At 48.6% G+C, this 22881-nt stretch overlaps 1 protein-coding gene across 1 annotated transcript in view; it reads left to right on the top strand.

Moving 5' to 3' along the window:
- Positions 1 to 22881, top strand: part of SORCS3 (sortilin related VPS10 domain containing receptor 3) — a gene marked incomplete at both ends in the record, with an annotated part of 585940 nt that overhangs the window by 251424 nt on the left and 311635 nt on the right. The window contains one exon of the mRNA XM_082855021.1: positions 7896 to 7995. Coding sequence (XP_082711147.1) covers positions 7896 to 7995 — 100 coding nt within the window. The remainder of the gene's footprint in view (positions 1 to 7895; positions 7996 to 22881) is intronic.

Raw genomic sequence — 22881 nt, 5'->3', positions numbered from 1 at the left:
ACGAGATAATGCAGCCGTGGAGTCAGATGACACAAAGAGGTGACGGAGAGCTGTGTGAGCTTCTGCCTGGGCATCAGCCTGCCTGTGGTTTTTCTGAAGCAGAGGGTGGGGCCACTATCCACTTGGAGAGTGCAGCTATTGAAGTCACTCGTTTTTGGCTTGGAGTCTGAAATTAGTTTTCTGTCTGGTTATTTGCGGTCAGGTTGGGCTTCTGCCATTGCAGAGATACAAATTAACGCGGCCTTAGGCGCTGGCCTTAAGACGGGGAGTGGAACAGGCCAGAGGGGAGCTTCAGTGGTTTCTCCATTTGGATCATAAAGACTGTCTGGGCAGCCATGGGTCTGGAGCTATGCTGTGGAGACTCCTGCCCTGCCCTTGGAGGGGGCTGTGGCTCACCACACACTGGAGCCCCTTGTTGCCTCTGGTCTTTGATTGTTGACTGTTCTTGGTGTAGCTCAGGGGAACACACTCAGGGGGAAAGGCTGGTGGAGGCTTTCCAGGGCCTGGCACGTGGAAACTTGGTTCTTCCTTTTGATTCCCCAGGCAGCTGGGCCATATTGTACTTTCATGGCATCAATTGGAAACTGGGGCCAAAGATTCCTTAATGATGAATTGGGCGTCCATGTGCCTCACCCCCTAAGCGTAAGGAGTTTATAAATCAAGGGAAAAAACCCAACGTGATTGTCCTTGAGAAAAATACAATCTGGAGTAGTTGTAAAAATGACAACCACACACATTTATGGCACAGGGGTCTATCAGATGCTAGACTGTGTTTCTCACTATTCTCTATGGAGTCCTCCCAACAGCGCCCCTATTGTTCAGAGGAGTGAAGAGCTCACAGGGCTAGTTCGTCCAGCACTAGGTATAGTTGTGTTTGCCCTGCTCGCATCTTCCTTTTCTCTACTTAGTGCTCTGCACTTTCAGCAATTCAAAAGAGATTTCATTTGTTGTTTTTCTTTTAAGGAGCTTTTAGTCATCGCTGAAAAGAAAAAAGCACATAAGCGTATTCAGAGAATAAATAGGGAACTCCTAACGCTGTTGATACAAATGCAGAGGAGGGTGTGGGCTGAAGTTGTAGGAAAAGTCTCTAAGATGTAGTTAGTACTAGAGCTGGGAGTCAAAAAGGAGGAAATCTGGACACTTGCCAGCCATAAGCTCACTGGGAGAGTGGAAGATGGGGGGTAAAGGGGGCAAAGGCCTGAGAAGGCCTGAGTGCCAGGCTGAGGCAGACACTTTGACCTGATGGCAGCCAGACAGGGAAGCGTGAGTTAGGGTACCAGAGACCTTGGCCAGACTCTTGGGAAGTTGTCTTAGAGACCAAAGCGGGATGGGAGCCTGGCTGGTGGTAGGGATGGTAGGGGTTGATATTGTAGTCTGCTAGAGCAGCCCTGGCCACCCAATTGTGCACCGCCTGCTTTTGTAAATACGGTTTTATTGTAACACAGCACACCCATTCATTAATGTATCCTGCTTGGCTTTTTTGGAGCTACAAGGGCAGAGTTGAGTAGTTGTGATAGAGATTGGCAAAACCTAAAATATTTACTCTGTGGCCCTTTTACAGAAAGCAATTTGCTTGCCTGAGCTTTGTAGCTCCTCGTAAGTGTCCCTTACTGGGGAGGGAGGAGGGGTAAGCCCAGTCCCTGGCACATGGTAGATGCCATAACAGAGAACAGATAGAGATGTGTTAAGAAATGAGCAAAGCAAAAATAAAATTGCTAACAGGAAAAGGAACTATCAGGACTGAGGTTGTTTGCTAATTTAAATAATATCACAGAGAAGGGAGTCCACTGAGAAGATGAAAGACTGATAAGAGAATCAAAGAGTAAAAGACTTGAAATTTCCCGGTTCCTTCCCAGGGGCGAGGCTTGGAGAGGGAAGGAGGAGGGGGGCTGAGAGCACAGGTGGCAAACAAGGGGAGGCAGCTGGTGGGACTAGGAGAGCAGAGTGCCCGCCCCGATCCTGCACATCTGGTGGCTGGTGAGAACTGGCAGAGTGCCCTCTGGAGCCCTCTCACCTCTGGCAGGAATGTGGCTTTGGGGATGCAGCGAGGGGGGGTGGTGTTGAGCCCCAGCTCAGCTCTACCAGGAAGCTGACTTGGCTGCGTTGGCTAAAAGTTTTTCTTTTCTGTTCTTTCACTTTTAAAATAGCAAGCCATATGCTTGTTGCCACCATCCGCTCCCGCAGAAGCTCACTAGAGGCGTGAGAGCTTGCTGGGCGGATGGAAGTATAGTGTATTCACAACTCAACCCTGGAAACTGTCGTTGAGAGACTGGCTTTGGGTGACTACCAGGGTTATGGGAAGTTAGGCTGAGGGGGTCCTCCTGGAATGTACAGGCCCACACGGAAGTCTTCTGGAGGCCTATCAGGATGGGACAGGAGCTCTGAATAGTTGAAGGGCTCAGACCAGGAGTGCTGGGAGGCTGAAGAGGATGGACGTCTAGTCTACCAGTCAGCACCGGGCACCTGGGGAGGAGTGTGAGTGCTTGGCAGCTGGGAGGCCCAGCCCGACAGCATGCGGGTCCTTGGGCAGGCAGTGGAGCCACGGAGCAGGTGACCTGCAGTGATGTGAATGGGAGAACCAGACACGGCACTCCTGAAGCCGGGACTCAGGGCCCCAGCTGCTCTCTGGGTCCAGATGCTCTGGAATTCAGGTTTCCAGAGACAGAGATAGCTGGGGCGAGACAGTCAGGAGCTATGGACTCAGGCCCTGGCAATAAGGAAGGGCCCAACTTCTGGAGCTGGGGACGAAGGGAGTGTCTCTTTGAAGGCCTCCTTAGAGAAAAATTGGTTAAATACCAGCAAAGAAGTTATGCATGGAGTATGAGTGGTAATTGCACATCAAGATGTCTCTCTAGAAAAAACTTTTCTTTACAGATGCACAAGAAGCCACGTGTACAAATGGCGATTGAAACATTTATCATAGCAAATTTTAAAGGAAAAAGACAAAACTATTTATCAGGGGTTGAAAGGATAAATAGACAGTGGTTTACTGGTAAGCCGCAATGCTCTACAGCAGTTACAATGAATGAATTATGGCTAGGTGTGTCAACATGGATAAAACCCCCAGACTGAATGTTGGACAGAATAATCATGCTGCAGAATGTATATCCTGTATGATAACATTTACGTGAATCCAAAAACACTCCAAAAGATGATCAAGGATTTGTGCTCCTAAACAACATGTAAATGTAGTAGTGGGTATGTGACTGGGCATCTTGTATTTTTCTGTGTTCTGGAAATAATTCGTAACGAAAGACAAAGAGCAAGAGAGAGGGAGATACAAACATGTGCATGCGCGTGCGCACACACACACACACACACACACACACACACACACACACACACACGGCAGTGGAATAACCTTCTGGAACTGCAGGAATCTGAGCCCAGAACAGAAGCTGGGAGCCCTGTGGCTGGGCACTTCTCACATGCTGCCTGCCAGGTTAGCTGTGTGTTCTGAGCCATTCCAAATGGTAACTGGCATCGTGCCCGGCCTATGGCGGGTGCCCCATGCATGTGTGTGAAGTCTCCAGGTTTCAGGACATTTCAGCGTTAGGAGCTTAGCGTCAAGATGTCAAGCTTTGGGAAACTAGCTTTAAGTTAGGGGAAATGAGCCTGCTTCCTCTGAGAGACCCCGCCGGCAGATGTCTGGAGGCACAAGGTGGAGGATGGTCTGCCTTCCTGTCAAAGCGACTTCTGCAGGCACAGCTGGCTCTGGCCGTGGTGCTGAGGCCTCTCTGCCAGCTGCCCCTCACCCCAGGTGAAGGGGGCCCACAGAACTCTCTGGTCAACGCGGTGTGTGGCCTCCATGCTGGAAAGGGCAGAGACCAGGCCTCCTTTGGTCCCAGGGCTCAGTGGCTCCTTGAGGTGTCCTCACCGAGTGAGACGTGTTTCTGCTTGCCTGAATGAGCAGCAGCTGCCCGAGGAGCAGAGGAAGCTGAGCCGTGGCGTATCCTGTGTTGGGAAGCCCTAACCCTGTGCAGCCACCTTTGGAAGACAGCAGAGTCAGTGGGACTCGGTTGTGCGGCTTGCAGGAGGAGAGACTGTGCATCCTGCTAAGTACGCTGCCTTTGATGAGGGTTATTTGGATGCGGGGAGGAAGTTCGTTGTGACACCAGTCATGCAGGGAGCCCTGAGAGTTTAGCTCTTATAAGTAAGATGTTTGCTATATATAGCATGAGGAAAAGTTGCTCTTTGGAAACAGCTTAGTGCTGTGCTGGTGGGATAATCAGATTTCAAGTCCAGAAGGGGCCTTATGATTATCTGAGTTAAAGCTGTTGTGTTGATGATAGAAGGGGGCTTGACAAAGATTCTCTTCTTGACCAAGCTCTAGTCAGGACCCTCCGAGCTCTTTTTCAGCTAGGCCCTGTCCTCGCATATGTCCTCAAAGAGCCCATTTTTAGCAACAGTTCTGCTAAGTGAGTTTAGCCAGGATCCCCCCAACCCCTTGCAGTATCTCATCATACTCAATATCTGATCAAATTCCTCATCCTCCACCATCCCCCAGGGGACGTCTGACCACCCTGACCTGCCTTCAGTGAGAATCCTGTCGGGTCGGCTTAGCAAAGAATTTCCCTACCTTCTTAGTAATGTTCCATCCACTGACTCCCACCCTTCTCTTTGGCTATAAATTCCCACTTTTTCCTTGTTGTATTTGGAGTGGAGTCCAATCTCCCTCCTCTGCTTCAAAACCTCACTGCTGTGGTCCTGGTACCTATTGTAATAGTCCTGAATGAAGTCTGCCTTTCCATTTTAACAAGCGTCAGAATAATTCTTTCTTTAGCAGGATTAGAGAATTGACCTTTCCAGGGTGACGCTTTGAGTACATTTCAGAATCACTCTAGACTCTAGATTTCCAGATTCCAAGTTCAATTTTCTTTTCCCACCCAGTGCCATCTTTATGCCTTCAAGAGTGTAGCATCAAGAAGCAATTTGTTCTATAAAATATTTTATTTGTATTAAGAAAAATACACTGCTGACAGTCTGTAGAGATTATGGTGTGTCTTCTCCCCTGCCCTGGGTAGGATAGGAGGTCAGAGTGATTGGTCATTTCACCTTAATTCTAGTGTCATTTAACTTAATTCTAGATCTTTCCCTGGCACTAAAAGACCTTACCATTCTGCAAGTTGTATCTGAAGTATCTGAAGTATCAGGTGTGTTTTCTAGGTGTGGCTCTCTGTTGAGCTACCACTAAACGTTAGCAGCTGGTCAGGAACTTGTGAGTGGGTTTGGACAGGTCAGTCGTTCATTCACTCTTGCAAATAAAGACAAAGCAAAACAATACAAAAATCAGTACATTCAGTACTTGCTTTGTACCAGGCACGGTGCAAGGCATTGGGTTGTTATAAGAAATGGCTTTTGCCCTTAGGAAGGTATAGTCAAGGGCAAAGTCTCAGGTTAAAAATAGCATGATCACAATAGGATAAATGCTAGAATAGAAATATGTACAAGGTGGTATGAGGACACAAAGGAAATGGTGATTAATTTCCCAGTGAGAAAGTTGGAAGGAGAGTGGTATTGGAGTTGAGTGTGAAGAATGCAGAGAAGTTTACCAAGTAGAGAAAACAGAGGCTGGAGGTAGTTCAGGCAGAAGGGAATGATGTGCCAGAAATGGAGGCCACAAAAATGTAGGACATTCAGGGAAGTTGAATGAGGCTGGACAGCAAGGGGCAGAGGAGCAAGTGGCTGGAAATAGGTCTAGTAAGGGAAGTTATAACCAGATTTTCCAAGACTAAGCTTGGAAGAAAGAACTTTACTGTGTGCAGGCAGTGGGTAATTACTACCACGGAGTGAGGTGGACAGATCTGTGTGGTTGATATATAACCTAATGACAGCATGGAGATTGGTGGGAGGGGGAGAAGGCTGAAGAAGAGCGTCCAGTTGGGGAATCATTGCAAAAATGATGATGTGTAAGCCACAGCGTTGGAATGAGAATGGGAAGATCAGGGGTCTAAGTTATTTAGGAGATAGAATCATTAAAACTTGGGGACTGAGCTGGGTTCGAGAGATAAAGGCAAGGATTTCTCCGATTGGCATTGAGTCCTAGTGCCTAAGGTAAACAGGAGACAGAAGATAAGAAGTCAGTTTGCAGCTGGGGGAGGTGCTGAGTATTAAAGTTAGCATAACCGATGACCACGTGGGGCCTGTAGCCTAGGGAGGGATTAGAAATACTGATTTTTTTTTTTTTTTTTCAATAAACGGGGCAAGCGTGCATGATGTGTAAGACCTGGTTCTGTACAGTTTGGGGAAAGGAGAAGTGAACGTCCTTTGTATTTTTATTTATTTTTTGACATTTCAGAATGCCTACATCCTGTTAGGAGGTTTCCCATGTGTTGTATTTTTGCATCCTCAGAAATGCCTTGTGAGATTAAATTATCCCCATTTTTCCAAATAAGAAATTTGAGGCTCCAGCAGGTGAAGTAACCTGTACATGGTCATGTGACCAGGGAGCTGCCCAGCTAGGAAGTAACCAGAGATTTTGCTGTGCCCCAAGTTCATGTTCTTTCCTCTCCCCATAGCGTTCTCTGAAGGTCCGTGTCCTTGAGGAGCTTACACTGTGGTTGGAGAAACAGAACCTAAGGGAACTCATCATGACAATATGGGGAAATGAAAGGGGCACGTACAGTGTGTGCCTTGGGTGTACAACAGATGGGGAACTTTGTTCTGGTGCAGAGGAGAAATGAGTGGCAACCAGGGAGAGGGCCAGTGAAGCCTTAACCAGAGGTAAGGGTGGGTATTTAAGCCGGGCCTGGGACATGGAATTTGCCAGGTTGGATGGGGGTGGAGACAGTTCTTAAAGGTCATCGCAGAGCTTGGCTGCTAGACTTATAAAGCTAATCTGTGGGCCAAGGCAGAAGCAGATTAGAGTTAGAAGGTGGGTAAAGGACCAAGGAAAGATAGGGGCAGGTAGTTACTAGGGGGACACAGGGCCGGCGTCGGAAGGCAGGCACCCACGAGGTCACTTCACCGTAGAGAGAATGAATGGGCCTCTGGTGGCCTTCTAAAGCTCCAGTGGAAGAGGTTTCCTGAGTCTGGCCAAGGGAGGCGATGGCAGAAAGCGGGTGAGAACCTGAAGCTCCTGGTGGTCTGAAAAGGGAGGGAGGTGTCTGGGATGGGAGTGGGGAAGCAAAGCGGGAGCAGCAGGGGTTTCGGCTACTTGAATCCATTGTCGGGTACTCGCTCTCCCTCCTGCTCTGTGGAAAGGCGGGATGCAGAGGAAGGAGCCTGTGGCTTGGTTGGCCCGCCTTTGTTCTCTGAGCCCTGACTCGTGGTCTTGGTACGAGGTCAGAGCCCTAGAAATTAGGCCCCAAGGAGGGGCGGGTGGCCAGCAGGAGCGTTGGGGTGATGAGCTATCGGCAGCAGTTCAGTGTCACTGGCTCTTCCCCCTGACACACCATCGCTCCCCATGTAAAGCCTCAGACTCTGCCGGCTGCAGCCAGATTTGGCCGTTGGACCCCACAGCTCCTGGATACAGTGCTTCCTGCCCTTCTGAGGGGCCCTTGGCTTCAGACTCAGTGGAAGGGCGTGAAGCTGGTTGTACCCAGGGACCTCAGGAGAAGGTCCCTGCAATGCCCCGCGGGGACAGAGGGCTGATTGTGGCAGGTGGCCTGGCTCCCCGGCAGCTCCTGTCACTCGCAGCCGCCCAGAGGGCAGGAAAGTAGGTTTCTGAGAAAGGCTGGGAGCGAAGGGCAGCGAGCTTAGGTAGTAGGCAGCTGCATCAGTCTAATTGCTCTTCTAAAATTAATGGGGCCTTTTATCTCTGAAGAACACCTTTAAGCACTCGTGTGATTTGGGAACAAAGATGCAGGTCGGGGGAGAGCTGGGCTCCCCTTGAAACACAGTCCCCCATTTGGTAAAACAATCTCTCCCTTTCTTTCTTTCTCTCCTACCTGCAGATCAACGGATTACGGCGCCACCTATGAAAAGCTCAATGACAAAGTGGGCTTGAAGACTGTCCTCAGTTACCTCTACGTCAATCCCACCAACAAAAGGAAGGTGAGCGGGGGTGGTCAATGGGTCCTGGGCATTCGCTGCGGAGTGGCCGGGCTTCCAAGGCCTAGGAGTTAAGGAAAAAAACCAGTAGCCATGGAGTCACTTACAGAATGCCTATTTTATATGCCAAGAACACCACAGACATTGTAATTCTAACAACTGCCTCGTAGCAATAATAACAACAACAATAACAATAATCAAACTATATAACTACGTAAGGGGTTCCTCGCAGCCAAGGATGGCGGTGTGTGCTTCACACACCTTAGCTCATTTATCCTCACAGTGAATCTCTGGGGTAGAAATGACTACTGTCCCCATTTTACAGATGAAGAAACTGAAGCTCAGGGAGATTAAGTAACTGTCTAGCCTAATGCCAGACAGTAACAGATAACATGGAGCAACAGATCTGGGATTTGAAAATGGTTCTGCTTGACTCCAGAGCCGAGTCCTCCTACAGCCTCCTTTTTGCTGCTCTGTTTTCAGAGAGCTCCTTGTAAAGAGGGAGTCGGTTTCCTCCAAGGGAAGGATAGGCAGCCCCTGGATTCTTCCACTTGCTCCAGAGCTCCTTCTGAGGCCCAGGGGAGCACACTGGCTCTGCTGGCCTCTTCTTTTCTGTCTTTCCTCTTCACTTAACAGCCAGGACTTGGGTGAAATCATATAAGGTCAGACTTTGGTCACTGAGACCTCCTGGGAGGAGGGGGCCTGGGATGATGGATGGTTTTAGAAAATAAATGCTGTGTCCCAAAGGGTTGTCCATTTCCCCATTTTTCAATATTGTTATTTGAATTACTGAATGTTAGAGCTGGAAGGGATCATAGATTTCATCGATGCAAGCAGTTATTTGTAGTTTTTGAACTGCAGTCTTCTGCCAATGTGATTAAAGCTCTAGAGCTCCCCTCTGGACACATGCCCCCCAAATTTTGCAAACAATTTTTAGGTGTTTAGGAACACCTTGAATCCCCCCTCTGGACCCAAGATGTCCACGGAGTCTTGGTTGAGAATCTTTCATCTATACCAATAGTCTCAATTCCCAGATGAGGAAACTGAAGCCAGAAAAGGCTCCAAAGCCAGGTACGGAATGGAGCCAGTTAGAGCTCAGGACTCCTGATGCTCAGTGTAGGTTTCTTGGCTTCAGCCCAGGCTCTGCTCCTTTTCCTCCCTTATAGTCACAGCCCCGTGCTTGAAAACTCATGGTCTAGTCCTGACCGGGGAGGTTGAGGCAGTTGCTTCGTGGCCTTGAATTGAAGCCACGTCCATGACGGACACATGATAAGACTTGACTGAATCAAGTCAGCCATGATCTATCTCCACTCTTCCTCTGCCTTCTCCCTTCATTAGGAAGGAAGCTGAAGCCCACAGAGGACAGATGTCCCACCCATGTCACTCAGCTGGTCAGCGGCAGGATGGGCAGTTGGTTTTTAACTCCCAGTGACTTGGGGTCAGGTGGAATCATAGGGGGTGTCTGCACTCTGGGAGAAGCAAGAAGGGGGTATTTGACACATGGCAGATGTCCTTTAGCACTGATCTCTGACCTATGTCTGGACCACAGCAGAATTAATCACATCTTCATGTAGGTGATAGATCAGCTGTCTTCATGAGGATTTTCCCAAGGGGCACATGCAGGGTCACACCTGTTGGCATCCATTCTGGTAGTCATCTGTCATGTATGTTTCCCATCGGACTCCTACCCATAACATCTCTTTCAGTCTTTTTTCCATTTTTCTCCACTCCTGACTGTTTTCTCTCTTCTTAGTGTGATCTAGAGGTGCTCAGTAGTGTGGGAGACAAAGGGCAGGGTAAGGCAGATACTCAGGGTTAGAAGGATCATAAAGCTGGGATTTGGAGCCCACTGGTGCAGAAGTGCACCTCCATTTCTCCTTCCCAGAGGTGACGTTCAGACCATGGGCTCTCTGGAGCATTTCCTCACAGGAATTATTGCCCAGTTGACAAAAGTTAGGCTGTTTTGCATGTCTTTTCAGAGAAACACCACCAAGACACAGTTAAATCCCACCTTAAGAGGCACTGCCGCCCAGAAGGTTAAAAGTGCAGACATTTTCTTCCCTCAGATAGGGAACAGACAAAAGATAGACTAATATCATGGATTTGTTTATTTATTTATTTTGGAAATACCAATAGACATTAATTTCATAAGGAGACTGTGTGCTCCTGAAGGACTTTCTGAGTCATCCGAGGAGAGATGAAATTAGATTCCGTTTCATTTGGTGTCTTTGATTGTCTTCTGAGCCTTGGGGTGCTGATGGTGCACAAATATTCTACCTCGTGACTTTCTCTTAACTAGAATATTCAAGTTCACTAGACTGTGCTTCTCAAGCCGCTCAGGCAAACTGACAGTTAGATGGAAATGAAAACACTCTTATTTGTTTCTTTATTGGTCTGGTACTCTGGGCCATTTTGACCTTGTAATGAAACTGTTTTGGTTTTTTTTACGTGTCCTGCTTACATGTCTTGGAGTTTAAAGCTTTGGTCACCTGGATTCTCATCTGAGCTTGAATTAAGCAGGATTCTTTTGATTCTCAAAGCATTCAAATGATCGGTAGCTGCCCATGTTCATCAACCAGCTAATGGAAGTCGTCTGCAGCAGATTTTTCAGTCAATCTTGTCGAAACGCTTGCTTTTCACCTCATGAGTTACTTATGTAACAGGTGGCTACTGCTTCCCTTGGAGGCTAGGAGTACATCAGAGTTCTGTCACCCCTAGCCAAACAGTAGAGTGTGCTTGTATTTATATAGTTGTTCCCAAAGCTAATTGTTGATGTCTTAACACTTTTTTGACAACATAAAATCTCCAAATGTAGATAGCTAATAAGCTATTAGGTTGAAAGTAGAAGTGGTTAACATGTGTACAGTCTCCTACTAGTAATGACCTTAGTTAGCGTTAACTATGCTTAGATTCCTTTTAGAAGCTTTATCTATATAATTGCCAGTCGTCCCAGGCACTTTAGAAGGCAGGCAAGATAAGGAAATAGCCTCTATATAAATCACACCAAGCTTGTTTTACTTATAAATGGTGAGTCTGCAACAGTCTTTCCAAGAGGTTGATTTGGGGGACAAATTAGGATACATCTGGCAATGCCGGGCTCCCTCAAGGAAGCTGAGATTTAGATTAGTGGTGTCTACTAGTTTTTTTTCCAAATTAGAGTATTGATATGAAGGGCTGGGTGCTACTTGAGTTGAAGTGTTTTAGACCATCCTAAGGTATGGGGCATCAGCGTTATTTTAATGGCGTTGACCTGCCCCACTTGTATCTGATGTGATTCTGCATCCCTTGCTGTTTGCTTTTCTCTGGCCACTGGCCAGTTAGCCCATTGCCTGGGTGATGTCTGCGTCTGGCACTTTGAACACGAAGAGCACTGCATTAGTTCCCCATGTGGATGTGAGGCTCGCCTCTGGAGGAGGGCTCTGCTCACAGCCTCCCCTTCCCTTTGCAGGAGATAAACGTCCCTGGGTTCCTAGAACTCATGACTGTCAGCTGACTCTGTCCCTAGGCCCATGCAGAATGGCATGTGCCGAGGTCAAGCCTGCATTTACCAGCACTGTGCTTTGTACAAACAGGCTGAAGTCTTTGTGCCTCAGCAAGGGAGGGGCTTAGCTCAGACACAGGTATCTGTTTAAGAGCAAATCTTTGAGTGGATGGAGAAATGCAGGCCTGTTATGGCCTAATTGCTCTGGCTCGAAAACGGCTGACACCTGCAGATTTGGAAAGAGTGTTTTGGAAATGACAGAGAGCAGACAAAAGTCCTGACTGCCAGGGAATGTGATCAAATTACTGCAGGGTAGAGGTGTGTGCGCCTGTGTGGGGATGGAGGAAGGCGGGAGGACCATAAGGGCTGACGTCAGAAGAGGATAAAGACTTTTTAAAATTGAGCTCCTAATAAGTTCTGGGCACTAGGCTAAGTTCACTTCTATACTCTAAGTTTCACTCTTAATCCCCTGAGCCTGGTAGTTTTGTTCCCATTTGGCAGGTGAAGAAATTGAGGCTCAGGCAGATGAGCCATTTGCTTTCTCTAAAGTAGCTAGACCACCTCTGTCTGAGGTGGTCCATCCACCTCTGTCTGACCACACAGGGCATGCTCTCTACTCTGACCTGCCTCAGCTCGGCTGCCCCTGCCACAGGTAAAAAGACCAGGTGAGTGCATTCATCTCTCTATTCGTAGTAGCTCTGTTGCCTGGGGTTTTCTGCCCATTACTGTTAGAGGATTAGCAGTTTTTTGGAGGAGGAGAGGAGTGTTAGATCCTCCTTTCCTAACTGATTTACCAGGGAGAAGGATAATTACTTCCAGGCTACCCTGCAGAAATACAGTGGGAATTACCAGTCAGATTTCTCCGATGAGCAGGCTGCCTTCGTCAAGCTGTTAAGACGCATTGTGTGTGTGGTCAGGTGTTGGTTATTCCCGTGTCAGTCTCTCAGTACAGCGGCATAACCCTGAGCAATCTTTGACACAATGGAAAACCTCTAAGCAAAACAAAACACAGACTCTTAAGATCTTGGACCCCTGCTTTCCTTCACCATGTCTCCTGAGATCGTTGGAGGGGTCAGGGAAAGTCAGCTCTAAGATAGTACACTTTCAATTCACAGATATTAAAATCTCTTACACTAAAGCAAAGCAAAAAAAGAACGTGGAAAGATAATTTTAGGCTATTAAACTATCTGCTAAGTGTCTAGCTCCGAGCAAAGTATTTTGGATGGGAGTTTCCGGCTTTCAGAAATGTGCAGTCTATTTGGGCAGACGAGATGCACACAGAAAACAACTGCTTGCATAGACCTAGGGACTCAATCGCAAATGCAGACAAGGGCCAGGCAGGTAAGGTCCATGAGAGATGTTGGCCAGGTGGGGACTGCAGCAACCACTCTGTAATCTAAGCTCCAGATAGATGACTGTCGCCCTGCGAGAACAAGGGCTCATTACAGCCACACCATCATTGGTCATCAGTTCCTGATTTTCTTAACAGATTTTTCTCTGCGTATTTTCACGTGAAACTTATGTATTTCAAAATGTGTTAGACGGGCTAGGGTGTGGAGTTCAGGGTGTGGGGCCTGGCAGGCTGTCCCAAATCTACTTTAATCCTTGTATCCAGTTGGTGTCATGTGCCATGACCTGAGCAGTAAGTAATTCTCCAGGTGAAGAGTTGGTATTTGCAACGTGGTCTTCGGGGCAACAGAATAAGGGTAACGCTTAGAAGCTGCTCTTGCTGGGGGCCTGCAGTGGTGCTTTTATGATCCGAGTGAGATAAATTAAGCTGAGCATGGCTCGCAGAGACCTCCCTTTGATTCAGAGGAATCACATAGAAGGTTCTGCAATTCAGAGGGACCTTTTGTGTCAGTTCAGAGTAAGACCGTTAGAGTAGGAGAAGGCAGCAGACGTCTTCTTTCTGGTCCTGGTTTTCTGCCCCTGGGTGACGGGGTGTTCTTGAGTAAGACATCTCCCTTGCAGAGCCTCCGTTTCCCTATTTGTACAGTGGCAAGGGTGGGTCCTATACTTTTTGAAGCTCCTTCCAGCCTAGATGGTCTGGATGACCACCATTTGGACTGTGCCTCTCAGAGGGCTACGTGGTGATATGTGCGCAACTGTGGACCTTGGGCTCAATGGATAGCCAGTTGGCTAGTCCTTGGAAGGGGTGGTCCCCAAAGCTCCTGGTTTTATGGCCACACATTGGCCAGATAAGCCCTCCCATTCAGGCCAGCTCTTCTGAAGTCCCAGTTCCTTGTTCAGAAGGTGGGTGGTTCCCTGAAAGCTGCTGTCTCTGCTGGGAACTCAGAACTGCAGCATTCTCCATGGCACAATTGAGGGGTTCCCTCAGCATGAGCTGATGCAGCTTCCCAAGAGCCTCACTGTGCTCACCCAGGCGTGCACAGCCCTCCTCCGGCAGGAAAGGGAGCTAGAGATGCTGTCTGCATCTGTTCTGGCAACCCGGGGGTGAGGACACCAAGTGTCACAGTAGCAGGCAAGGGACCAGCTCTGCTGCATCACACTTCTTCCTTCATGGCCACTTACTTCCTGCAGCCTCAACCAGGCACCTCATCTCTGTGGACCCTGCTTTCTTCCTTCAGAAAGTGTGCACAATAAGCTATATTTAAAGAGCAAGTAAGAGAAATCCCTCTTAGCGCTAATATTCATTTCTGTTTCCAAGGTAACAAGTGTTTATGAAAATAATAAGAATGACAATAGGGCTTCCCTGGTGGCGCAGTGGTTGAGAGTCCGCCTGCCGATGCAGGGGACATGCGTTCGTGCCCTGGTCCGGGAAGATCCCACATGCCGCAGGGCGGCTGGGCCCGTGAGCCATGGCCGCTGGGCCTGCGCACCCGGGACCTGTGCTCCGCAACGGGAGAGGCCACAACAGTGAGAGGCCCGCATACCTCAAAAAAAAAAAAAAAAAGAATGACAATAATAATGGTGAGGAGGGGGAGGGGCAGCAGCTAGCAGTTGTTGAGAAGTTTTACTATGTGCCAAAAATTATTCTAAATGCTTTATGTGAATTAACTCATTGAATACTTCACCAGCAACTCTACGATGTTGGTGCTATCATTAGTCCATTTGCAGATGATGAAGGTTTGGCACTGAGAGGTCCGTTCGACCTGCTCACATTTCGTTGCTGATGGTCACTTACCTTGGTCTAACGTGCTCGTGTAACTCACTTTCACTCATATTTAATTCTTAGACTCACCACGTGTTGGGGATAAAAGGGCCCGAGACTGTCTAGGCAGGCCCTCATTTAACAGAAGAGACCACCTGTGGGCTTGCCCGAGGTCATGAAGTCATTTGCAGCAGAGCCAGTGCTGGCACTGGGTCTGCTGACTCCTAGTGCAGTGTTCTCTGTTCAGCCCATGGGCTGTTGACAGCTGGAGCACACAGATCTGGTGGAGAACCCGGACTGGGGACCGGGGTGGGTGCAGGTAGGGAACAGTTGGGAATATGTACTCCCTGCCCATCTCAGTGAGCGTGTGTTGTAAGCTGTAGGCTTCATGCAAACATCCATAGCTTCTCATCTCTCTGGTCTCAAAGCCTGAGCAATATTGCGGCTGGAATCCCATTTCAGATGAACCTGGTTGAGAAATCAAGCGTCTGGAATCCAAACTGCCTTGAGCACATTGGAAGCACAGGATGGTTGAGTAGCGTGCCCAAGGCAAATGGCTGTCAAAGAAGTGAGACTAGGTCCCCTGGGGCAGGGTGTCAGGGAGGGAATCAGGATTTCTGGTTTAGACCTTTCTCTTCATTAGCTGTTGGGCTTTGGAAAAGTCATTTAACTTGTCTGAGTCTCCGTTTCTCAAGCTGTAAAGTGGGGATAAAAGACCGTTTACCTATCCCCTCTTTCTGGGACCGTAATTAGGATAAAATGAGAAACGTTTTTTGGCAGGAAACCAGCTACAGAAAGGGACCCCTCATATGGAGCTGCCCTCAGGACCACACCCTGGAATCCAGGGACCCTGCAGGCCATCCACAGGGCTGCTGGGCCTCCCCTGCTGGGCTCCCTGCTTCTTAGCTTCCTTGAGGAGGATGTAGACCCCAGAACCCTGGGTTTTTAAGAGTCTCACATCCTGCCCTGTCTAGGAGGCGTGCCGCCACCTGCGTTTTTCCAGTCGTCTTCCCTCTCTTTTAAAACCAAACCTGCTGACTGCCTGAGAGAGATTGATTATTCTGCTGATGGAGAGAAATGGTCCCACTCTTGTTAATTCACAACCACCTCGCTTTTCTTGCCTCATAAATTAACAGTTACCGAGAGGCTAGAGCAGTCTTTCGGAAGTTGAGTTTAGGGGGAAATGTGTGAGAGGAAGGAGTGAAAAAAAAGGAAAAGAACAGAACTTGGACCAAACCGTCTTCATTTACTGATTCCAAGTTCAAACCTTTTTCTTCTTGGCATGTTCAGAAAAAGAACCAGAAAGGAAACCCCCGAAAGTGAAAGTATCTGACTGCTTCAGGGCCTGAGAAATCAGAACAAAGGAAAGTTAAGAAGTCGGAAGAGAGGTGGATCAATGAAGGGGCAGACACTGGTTTACAAGTTTCCATTTGCCTTTGCAAGTGTGACCCAGTGATGGAGTGGATATGAAGTGTGGTTCAATTCAAACTAATCACTTAAAGGAAAGGAATCTAGAGTAATTCTTGGAAATTCACTCTTTAGTCACAAAGTCCCTTTCTCGGCAAATATATGCATGTGGTCCCCTGTATAAATTGCTGCCGTGTGCTCTAGCCAAGATTTTATTTAAAGGCTCATTAAAATGATCACTAGTTTTTTTTCTTTTGCATTTTATTTGAAAATGGGAAGAATATAAACCTATAGCCTGGCTTCTCTCCAAAGTGCCCTTTGGGGTTTGCATTGAGTATATCATATTTTTTTAAAATAATGATATGATTTGCAGTAAGATTATCCAGGCACTTAAGAGAAATAATAAGAATTAGCTCTTTACTGTACTTCTTCATGATTTATGTTTGCCTAACCTTTTTTTTTAATTTTATTTTTCTTGGTTTGGGGTTTTATACACACACACACACACACACACACACACACATGCATCTGTGTGTGTCTAGAAGATGTTCAACAAAGAGCATTGTGCAAACGTTAGAAATAACTGAAAGAGTTAATACTGCACCAGGCTTGAAGAAAGAAGCTGTCCCGTGGCATAATCAGAGCCAGTGAAAGATAGAGGCAAAAATGGCGTAGACTTTGGAAGAAATCTTGCGATTTGGAGAAGGAGGGAATAGAAATGACAAGCTCAATAGGAGAATGAGGGTTTGGAGGTCTTAATAGGCGTATTGCGTTTAGCAGCAGCAAGTCGAGGGAGAGATGGGTGGGGCTATATACTGTAGACCCATCGAGGCTCAGGGATGGAGTTACGGCTCAGTGCAGAGGGCATGGGGAGCCGTAGCAGGCTTCTGAGCTAGGGGCTGATAGCGTGAGAGCTGTGTATGAGAAAGGCTGACTGACGAGAGCCCCTTGGACCAATGAGGTACCTGGATCAGGCATCCTGTTCCATCTCTTCTCCCTGCCCTGCCCTCACCAGACCTTCTGGGTGTGTTTTCTGAGCATCACAGGCCAGAGCAATTTTTGCAAAGAGCCTGGGAAGCCAGAGCGATACGTTCTTCCTAATATTCTGACGCACAAGTTACACAGCAGATGGATCTCACTGCCCCTGAAGCAGAGATATTTGTGACAAAAACCACCACCACCAGTGAAAGAAGCAACTATTTTTTTCTTCCTTGGTGAGCTCAACCAAGCAGAGAGATTGCTACTGCCACGCACGCCTCGCCCCCAGCCGGTCCCCGCATTACCAGCCCAAGGTCAGAATGACAGACGTCAGCGCTCAGCACACGCTCTGCTGCTGAGCATGTCCGGGTAATGAGGGGCGAGCATCCTGGGAGCCTCGGGCCGCCAAATGGCTCGAGGGCAGGTTTGGAGCAAGCAAGTCCCGGTCCCCGCAGCCATGCAGAGTGAGACACTGACCTCAGTGACGAATGGGGGCCCAGCTTGGTGCTGGCAGCCCCATGCGGAGGGTCCCCGGGGACAGGAGCGGACAGACAGCCCTGTCCCTCTGCAGCCCGAGTCTCAGCCTGAGCAATGGCCGGGCTGTCTTATGATGACCAAACGGAGGAAAGAAATGAACCAGAGAGGATGGAGGTACAAGAAATGGATGTGACTATCTCTCAGCTGCCAGAGATGGGAAAGAGTGCGGTTCAGTTTAGAAAGTTTCCCGCTGTTCCTGGTTCCTCGGTGGTGCCCAGCGAGGAGTGATGATGAGGAGGGAAGGGCTTCACAGCACACCCCGCGCCTGGCTGTGTGACCTTGGATGTACAGTTTACCTTCTCTAAGCCTTAGCTTTCTCATCTGTAAATGGGGCTCACAATGGGATTTAAAAAAGCAAATTTAAGAATGAAATAACATAATGTATACAGAGCGCACAGGGTAGGGGTTCAACAGCGTGACCCCAGTTCCATGGACCTCTCTTTGGCTTCCCCTCTGCTCAGCAATGCCTCCCAGTTCCCAGGTAGCCCATTTCTAATAGCCGACTTTTTCATCCTGGGAAAAGGAATCTACCCCTTCCTCAAACCAGCATTAGGCAAAGTCTGTTCAATTTCCAAAACAACAAAAGAATTGTCCTCTCTCTATCCCTTCCTTTTCTCCCTCTATCCAGCCACCTGCCTTGTGTGCCTTCTCACCAATCCATTGATTGCTTCTGTCTCACTTAATGGACAATACATTAAAAGTGATGGTTGCCAGCTCTGGGTAGTATGTGCAGAGCCAGTTTCCTCCCATTATCACCCAAGCCCCATTAGGCACGTAGAATTGCTGGAACAGGGCTTCGCATCCGGGTCTGCCTGGCTCCAGAGCCCCAGGGAGCCCTCCGGCATTGTAACCCCACGAAACACCACCTCCATCTGTGCAGATGCACACCTGGATTCATTGCTCCCTCTTGGTGGTGTACAGATGATCTGTCTCGAAAGCACACGTCTGGGGAGCTCGCTGCTGTTGGGTGGGTGCTCTGCGCCAGGCCCAGGAAGCACACAGGCGCTTCAGGCTTGGACCCTGCACTGGCAGAGGTGGTATTTAAGTGGGACTTTCATTTGGGGCTGAGAGCTGGGAGAGAAGCAGTTTCCCCAAGACCTCAGAGACTGTAGTTATGACAGCAACTGCTAGACGAGACATCAGGACCGGGGACTAGGTCCAGCACGAGTGTTAGAAAGAAAGAAATTTGTTGAGCACTTACTGTGTGCCATGCTCATGGTTTTACATGAACACTTTCCTTACAAAAATATAAAAAGTTAGGGACTTCCCTGGCGGTCCAGTGGTTAATAAGACTTCGCCTTCCAATGCAGGGGGTGTGGTTCGGTCCCTGGTCAGGGAGTTAAGATCCCACATGCCTCGGGGCCAAAAAACCAAAACATAAAACAAAAGTCATATTGTAACAAATTCAATAAAGGCTTTAAAATATACACATATATAAAGTAAATACTGTTATTATCCCCATGTTATGAGAACGTTAGGGAGACGAGAGAGTGAGAGTGACTGCGGGCACTCATGGGGGGGAGAAAAAGAGAGAGAACGCATCAAAGCAAAAAGACAGAGGTCTCCGAGCTACGGAGATGCCAGGCCAGGCTTCAGACCCAGGTTGCCCAAATTGGAAACATAAGCTTTTAGTATGCTGTCATGTTGGCCTCCCTCGGCTTAGATGGACATGGTGACCTTCCGGAAACCGCTCTTTATATATCTAAAAAAGGAGTGTAGATATGCAGAGGGATGTGTTTCCTTCAGTCCAACAATGCCGTGGTCCTGTGCTGAGAAGTTGTGGAAGATGTTCACTGTGGAGAGGAGAAGTCAGAGGAACACAGGGGTGCCGAGTTTCCTTCAATATCGGACAGACAGTAGACTAGGGAAGATGGGGCGGTTTGTCGCCCGTGGAAAATGCCTGAGCATTCAGTAGTTCTCTGGGGTGAGCACAGCCTCGGCTCTGGCGTTCCCACTCTGGAGCCCCCTAGGGTGGGGCTGGCCGGGTCCCCAGGGGTCTCTTTCCACTTGGGCAAGGAGCCACTTTGTGCAAACCCTGGCTCTACCTCTTAGCAGCTGGTAGCTTGGGAACATTATTAACTTTTTTTTTTTTTTTTTTTTGCTGTACGCGGGCCTCTCACTGCGGAGCACAGGCTCCGGATGCGCAGGCTCAGCGGCCATGGCTCACGGGCCCAGCCGCTCCGCGGCATGTGGGATTTTCCCAGACCGGGGCGCGAACCCGTATCCCCTGCATCGGCAGGCGGACTCTCAACCACTGCGCCACCAGGGAAGCCCCATTGTTAACTATTTCTAAGCCTCCGTTTCCTCGTCTGTGTCACCAGGATAATGCTAGTACCCCTCTCAGAGGCTGATAGGAGGATTAAATGAAAAATGCTTGCAAATGGTTGGCTGGTGACTGAGTCCGGTGTCCGGTTAGTAAATACCATTACTATTACTCTTATCATTGCCCCGATGTCAGGACAGCCGGTGCCTGCAAACAAGGGGTCATCCCGTGTGGAAGCTGCCCGTGTACTCAGCCTGGCTGGGCGCCCAGGCCCTCTCTCTGGCATCGAGTGGTTGGTTTGGAGAGGTATGGCTCTGGTAGGTGACTTGAAGGTTGTCTGGTTCAAACCTCTCATTAAACTGATGAAGAAACTGAGTTCCTAGGGGGGGACTCTCACTGACTCAAGGTTGCCCGGCCACTTAATGGCAGAACTATGGTTTTGGGCATCAGATTTCTGGCTTCAAGCCCAGCGCTCTTCCTGTGAAGTGGCACAGAAAGACGCTGCACAGTGCAGACGGACCTAGGCAGACGGGTGGCCAAGGACGCTGACAGCTGCGAGCTTTGAGGCTCTTGTTGTCCATCCAGTAAACCCAGAGTCTCCAGGGCACTGGGACCAGAAGAGGCCAAGTCAATCTTTCAGACCAGGGTGACTCAGGTGGGGAACTGCCCAAGGGCACACGGCCGTGGATAAGGTCCCCAAGGCCATCTTGGACCCAGCGCAGGCAAGGGCAGCAAAATCAGAGGAGAGTCTGAGAAGAGGTTGAATAAAGAGGGAAAAGGTCCAAGTTGGAGAAAGAAGGTGTGCTAAAGTCCAAAGGGTGAGAAAAGGCCCCAAACAGACAGACCAGCCAGAAGGGAAGATAGCAGGAGGCCAGGCCACGGAGTGCATGGCAGGCCTGGGCACGGGGTTCCTGACTGGGACTGTCAGGTTATGGGCAGCCCGTTTTCATAGGGTACCTTTCCCTAGTTGGGGGATGGTAAGAGGAGAGGCACTTGACTGATTAAAACAGTCAGGCCAGGCCAGACAAGAAGGACAGACACAGGAGAAGAGTAGCAGAGAGATAGGATGCAATTATCCAAAGTGGTCGCTGGCCTGAACCTCCAAACTTTAATCATCCTTGGGGGGATGGTGACAGCAGATATATGCATGGAAGATTTCCTGACGCCGCTCTGGACCTTTGGAGAGGAGTGAGTTGATGTCAGAGCAGAATCTTCGCATGCAGCTTAGCTCTGGAAAGTCGGCTTGGAATAATAAAGTGCTGGCTTCCTGGTCTCAGCCTCCCTGCCTCGATCCCAAATCACAGAGCACCAGCATTTGATAGCTCAGAGGAGACCAGCCTCATAGACGCAAGGTTGTAAAAAGTTATCTCTCAGAGAAGATTTCCTCAACCCTAACAGCTTCGTGACGTGGCTGTCCGGAGAGCCTGTCTCGCCGCAGCTGGACCTCAGACAACTGTAAATGCTTAAAAGTACTCCAAGCCATCCTCTCCTCTCGAGCAGCTATAAACATGCTTTCTCTTTAGTCCTCCAGCTGCTTGCATATGAACTCATGCGTGCTGAGTTTACCCGGAAGTTTTGGGGCGGGTACTTGGGGTCTTGGACCATCAGCCTCTGGAAGCGAGGGAGGGAGGGGAAGTGGTGAGGAAGCAGACCCTTACCCCAGCCATCCTCTCAAAAAACGACAGCAGTCAGAATGGGTCATTTATTTTTAGGAATCACCGCTTTGATCATGGCACTCCTTACTCGGAAACTTTCACGATCTGCCCAGCGTCCCTGGGACAAGTCTATATGTGTTTGTGGTTTAGCACGTGGTTCCGAGCTTATCCGTCCAAGCTTCTCTTTGTCCTTCTCAACAGTATCAGTTCTTTGACCTTGGACACATTTTAAATGCATCAAGAGCCACTGGTCTATTTGGAGGAAAGATAAATTCATCTATCTAACGAATATGTTGCAGTGTGTCTTGCGTCCTGGACTTTGGCTTTCACGGAGGCATGTCCAGGAGGGTGATAAATGCTCTGGGTCACAGAGGAAGGAGGCGCTGATTCTACCAGGCAGGGCCAGGAGGGCTCACAGTGAACCTAATATTGAAGCCAAGTCAGTGCATCAGGAGGAGTTCACTGAGGACTCTTGGCAGGGGTGGGTTGGGGAGGGTTTTCCGGGCAGAGGAAATAACATGTGTGAAGGCTTAGACATGTGAGAGAGTAAGGTATGTTCAGGAAGCCCCAAGAGCTTTGCAGGGCGTGGGGTGAGAGTACACGTGAGGAGGTGGCAGAGGAGGAAAGTGGGTAAAGGGCCACATGAGTAAGGGTCTCCTGTTCTGGGCTAGGGTGTTGAGTGTTTTTTCCTTTGTTTGTTTCGTTCTTAGCAGAATATGGAGTGGGGAGTCATTGCACCTTTCTTAGAAAGGTCACTCAGGGAACAGGGTGAAGGATGGTGAGACTGACATCAGAATCCAGTATGACATTGCCTTATTATAAAAAATTATTATTATTTTTAAAATGATTTTTTAAAAGATTAGAAGTCACATGAATGCCCAACCATGAGAGGTTTATTAGTCAATTAAAATACATTAGTGTGGTGGAATACTGTGTAGTGATTGAAGATTAGGTTTGTTGATATTAAAAGCTGTTCATCACATATAAGAAAAAACAAAAACCAGGTTATAGAACCGTATATCTGAAATAAAGCAAGTAGAAACCTAGTGGCTGACATGATGCTCTGGGCAAGGGATGAGATGACATGGACTCCTGCAGTGGTGGAAGGATGGCGAAGAGGGGCGGGCTTTGAGAAGGGGTAGAGAGGTGGAATCAGCTCAACTTAGTGCTTGCTTGGATGTTGGGATACAAAAGATTTAAGGGTGGTTTTCGGGATTTCAGTTGAGTGGCTGGGTAAGCGAGTGGAGGTTGGGGATGTTTGTAAGACATAGATGAACTACAGAGAGAGAACAGATTTGGGACAAAAGATAATCCGTTTGGTAGGGGTGTGTTGAGTTTGACAATATCCAGGTATGAAGGCTTTTAGGCAGTTGGATTTATAGGTCTAGATCCTAGGAGACAGGCTTATGCTTAAGAGCACATGTAAGTCTTGGCAAACAAAGGTAAATTCCACAAT

The sequence above is a fragment of the Leucopleurus acutus genome, assembly GCF_964270905.1.
Source record: "Leucopleurus acutus genome assembly, chromosome: 14".
In the NCBI taxonomy this organism is placed as follows: domain Eukaryota; kingdom Metazoa; phylum Chordata; class Mammalia; order Artiodactyla; family Delphinidae; genus Leucopleurus; species Leucopleurus acutus.
This window is presented reverse-complemented; position numbering and strand designations above follow the sequence as displayed.